General features: G+C 35.2%; 1 protein-coding gene across 7 annotated transcripts in view; it reads right to left on the minus strand.

Annotated features, from left to right (window-relative positions):
• Positions 1–4,785, minus strand: part of LOC107741598 (THO complex subunit 2-like) — a 106,103-nt gene that overhangs the window by 98,846 nt on the left and 2,472 nt on the right. For all 7 annotated transcript variants that reach the window (XR_001640216.1, XM_016554359.1, XM_016554357.1 and 4 more), the window contains exon 3: positions 1,853–1,944. Coding sequence is in view for 6 of the 7 variants with exons in the window: in XM_016554359.1 (XP_016409845.1) it covers positions 1,853–1,944 (92 nt within the window). In the remaining variant the exon portion in view is untranslated. The remainder of the gene's footprint in view (positions 1–1,852; positions 1,945–4,785) is intronic.

Genomic DNA, 4,785 nt, shown 5'->3' on the forward strand with positions numbered 1-4,785 from the left:
ACCGCATACACATACTGTATACGCACTGCAGACGGAGTACGTGTGAACTTGGCGCAACAAATCTAGTTCAACATCTGAGGCAACGCCACAAAGAGATCTATGACCAATGCATGGCAAAAAAAATCCCTGGACACAGGATTTTTTTTTTTTTCTGCCATGTCTATTCTAGAGACATTTTGTTACACCTTTACTTAGTGATTATTTTGTGATTATTTCGCCTCATGTCTGTTCTAGAGACATGTTACAGCTTTTTGATAAAGCTCTAATTGGTTTTCTTTTGGAAATATGTTTCAAATTCACACTGAATGCATTAATGACTGTAAAGCATGTCTTTGTGTGTCAAAATCGTGATTAAAATCTAAATCGCAATATTGATCAAAGAAATCGCGATAGGTTTTTTTTGTCCATATCGCACAGCCCTAGTTCCGATTCCGGTTCCATTTAAATGAACTATTATTATTATTATTATTATTATTATTTTTACTATTTTACCTTCATTGAATGTAGTGTTGCTGGAAGGTAGTAAGTAATGTTGAGTAATGCTAGTCCATCAATCACATGTGCTTCAAAGTTGATGTTTTTTACACTATCAATAACATTTTGCTTTTCAAGCAGGAATAAGCTGGTTGGCCAAATAGTCCCTTGAGGGCTAAGACACTTGTTCATTTCCCTAAATTAATGACATATTAACTGTTATACTTATAACTATGTGTACACACACTCCATAAAGCCCCGATTTTACAAATAATAATGCAGTCAGGAGATGGTGTGATGCAATGAGTGGTTTCCACTAGGGCTGCAACTAACGATTATTTTGATAATCGGTTAGTTGGCCGATTATTTTTCCGATTAATCGATTAATCTGATCTTCTCATTTCTTTCTTTTTTTGACAAAAAACACTTCCACATTCTGCCCAATGTCCTTTAAACAAACGTGTCAACTGAATGCTATGAAAATAGTGCTTAACAATTTATTAGACACACATCATAATAAAGATAAAACACAAATATTTTAGGAATAGTTGGACGTGCACCGTGGGCAGACCCGACTAATCGATAATGAGAATCATTGTCGATTATTTTCATTATCGACAATAATCGATTTTATCGATTAGTTGTTGCAGCCCTAGTTTCCACATTTTTAAAATGCATGAAAATTAAGATTTTCCATCACTTTGTTTATCACTCTTGAAATGACCTGTACACTAAATAATCGAACCCTCACACTTACATAACAACAGAAGTCTATTTATTTAGTGGTCCAAGTTGAAGTCAGTATGCATATTAATGACAATATGGGACAAAAATAATGTAATTTAGTGGCGGCAGGAGCTGCGCGCTGCCAGTACGTGTACAGTGAGACAAAACAACATGCACAGTTATCAAAGACACGAGTGCGCGTACAGTCGTGGAAACCCATGTGTTCGGCAGCTAAAGACGCGGCACGTCTGTGGAGTGCGCGTCATGGGAAGCAATGTGCTCAGTAATTAAAGAGGCAGGGCGGCGTTTCTGTTATTTAGTTTGTGACATCCTTTACGGGAAACGCCGGCGCAAAGCTGCTCACAGCGCTTGGTCACGTGTCGCACCAGAACCGTTTTCGGAACCGAAACTTAGAAATAGCTCACGGTTCCGGTTCTTTTCAAAAAACAGAACCGGTTCCGAATAAGAACCGGTTCTCGGTTCCCAACCCTACATGTCAGTAAAACAAATAACACAGAGAACAGTGAATGTTTGTTTACTTTTATTTTTCCCCTCACATCACGGTCCTCACACGTGACACAGACAGTCAATCCTAACAGTCTCAGTGCAGGTGGGCAGGGGTTGAATGTTAGGAGACGGGATCAGCACTCACCATAACATCAGCCAGGAGACTGACAGCCACATCCACCTTCAGATTGCCCTGGATAACATGCCAGCAGAGCTCATACAGGGCTGTCTGCAGATCTACAAAACACACACACACACGGCAGACTCAATAACAGCTTTAGCTTCTACAGGCATGCTGATAACACTTGCACAATATTAAACAGAGCTGCTCACCACAATCCTGTCAAGAGAAACACTAGGGCTTACCAATAAGGATGGCCCGGGACCTGTGAGAGAGAGTTGACAGAGCTGTCCCTTGCACTATGGGGCCAATGCTTGAATTCTTTTGACTTGTTATTCATATGCTTGTAATTTTTTTTATTTTCTAGTAACGCATTGTTGTTGTGAATTCAGTTGATTAAAACTGTCAACACGGTTATGTTATCTAGATGGCTGCAAAAGGTTTTGTTCAAATTGCAAGAATGACTCGTCATAGTCTCATCAGTTTGAATCGATAACGATAAATCAATTCCCAGTGACTGTTTATGAAGTTTACAGTTATAATACAGTTACAGTATAATCCAAAAAAAACACACATTTCTTGCAATTTTGTCAGCAGGATAAAAATAAACAAATAACTTCTTTATTGTTGGGCCCTGAACACATTAACAGTAATGAATAGCGTGGTATGAAAATTTGTGCACAGGATAATGGATGATTGGTTAATTGTTTATAAATTAGTGCCATGCCAGCTACCATGGTAACAATCATGGCAGGAAACAAGTGAAAAAATCTAATAAAAATGTAAATAAATAAACAAAAATCGAAAAAGTACATGATAATGAATAATCTCTATGTTCACCATAACAGCCATTCAACTACTATTATCCACAAATAGGGATGTAACGATTCACTCAACTCACGATTCGATTCACGATTTTGATTTCACGATTCGATTCACTTTTTTTTTTAACAAAATGAGATTCAAGACAAATTATAAATTAAATGTGTCCTTTTATTATTGCTTGGACAAAATGCTCCACGTTTCTTTGGGAAATTTAAATATAACACTATAATAATAATATGCTAATATAGCACTTATAGCATATAATTACTCTTTTGTTGGTTTTGATTGCTTCTATTGTCCTCATTTGTATCCACAAATACAGTGTGTGTACCTCAAATACACAAATTTCAGCTCAGATAAGTGCTAATATTTATATGCATCCAGTTATTTGTTGATGCCGTTTAGACTCATGTAAGCAGTGACAGTGAAACTGCCTCCCCAAACGTGTGAACTGGGATGAAAGTGTCAGGATGTTAAAAGGTTGTTACAGACACTGAACACACTGAGCTGAAACATCTCTAGCGGACACTTGACAGATACTAGAACATTTAACCATTCATTCATCGCCGAATTATTAAAACCATCATACGCAATACAATATATGCTATTAGGGCTAAAATTGTTAGTCGACAAGAAAAAAAGACTATATATTTATATTTTGTTAAATAATCTTTTGATCTCGCATGTCTTAATGAAAGGGCCTAAACTAAGTTAACTAACGCCCTCTTGTTTTATTAAAAAAATAATACTAACATTTTGAATTCAAGGGTTATGCAAGCTTAAGAGCAGTACAGTATTTACAGAACAGTTGGCATTTATTGCCAACGCAACATATACAAACGTAAATGCTGTAAATCTTGCTCATGTGGAATATTAAAAACGTGCTCTTCTGACCCTTTACAACCAGAGTCAATTGCTTTGGAATATCGAGAGAAGACATGAAAATATTAGACAAGACAGAGGGCTGGGCGATATAGCTAAAAAACGTATCAACGATATAATGTTTCATATCGTTCGATATCGATAATTATTGACACTTTTTATAACCTTTTTTTAAAACAAAGCGCAATAGAATTATTTTTTTTTTATTTAACCACGGTTTTTAATTTACCCAATTTATTGAGACAAATAACATTTTATTTATTTATTTTTTTTTACAGTCAAACAAATTAAAATGTAAACATATCTCCTTTCTTATGTGTTATATGCAGATTAAATAAGTCTAATGGAAACTTTTGGCTTGCCTCCCGAGGCCACAATGAACAAAACAATGCAGCGTATTAAATTGTCAATGCAATGAAATAACTGTCCATAAAAAAACGTGCATGACATCTAAATTAACATATATACATCAAATATAATTTTGTAAATTGCATAAACAATTATGAACAAAACAGCATCATGTATGCATGCATTGCATAAATAAAAGAGAGGTTTCACGCTCCTCGTCACTGCTCCGCTCAATGAATGTGCGTTCCACTCGTGTGCCGCTCATACTCAAAGCAAAGCAAAGTCCGCTCAAATAACGCGCCGACAGGATATTTCTTTGTAGTTTATCTGTTCCTGTCTGCAACAGCGCTACTGTGCTGTAACATGGCAGCGCTGGTAAAATGACTACTCTCTCGTGACGCTCTGCTCTGCTCACATGCTCTGATAATAACAGCTTCGTAGGATTATACATTATTTGGATAATTAGTTTAATTTTAAAAAAGCTATATCTGATTCTGTTGCATGGAAGGAACTGAATAAAAATAATATATTGATATTTAATATTAAGGTAACACTTTACAATAAGGTTCCATTAGTTAGTGTTGCTATTAACTAACATAAACAATACATTTATTACAGTATTTATTAATCTTTCTTAATGTTAGCTAATGAGAATACAGCTGTTCACTGTTAGTTCATGTTAATTCAGAGTGCATTAACTGTTAACAAGCACAACTGTTGATTTTAATAGTAAAAGTTGAAATTAATATCAACTAAGATTAATAAATGCCGGAGAAGTATTGTTTATTCGTTCATGTTAACTAAAGTAGTTAACTAATGTAAAGTAGTTAACTAATGTTAACTAATTAACCTTATCGCAATGTGTTACTAATATTAATATAAATTCTGTCCAATTTTATTGT

The sequence above is a fragment of the Sinocyclocheilus rhinocerous genome, unplaced genomic scaffold, assembly GCF_001515625.1.
Source record: "Sinocyclocheilus rhinocerous isolate Xijiao unplaced genomic scaffold, SAMN03320098_v1.1 scaffold195, whole genome shotgun sequence".
Taxonomy (NCBI): Eukaryota; Metazoa; Chordata; class Actinopteri; order Cypriniformes; family Cyprinidae; genus Sinocyclocheilus; species Sinocyclocheilus rhinocerous.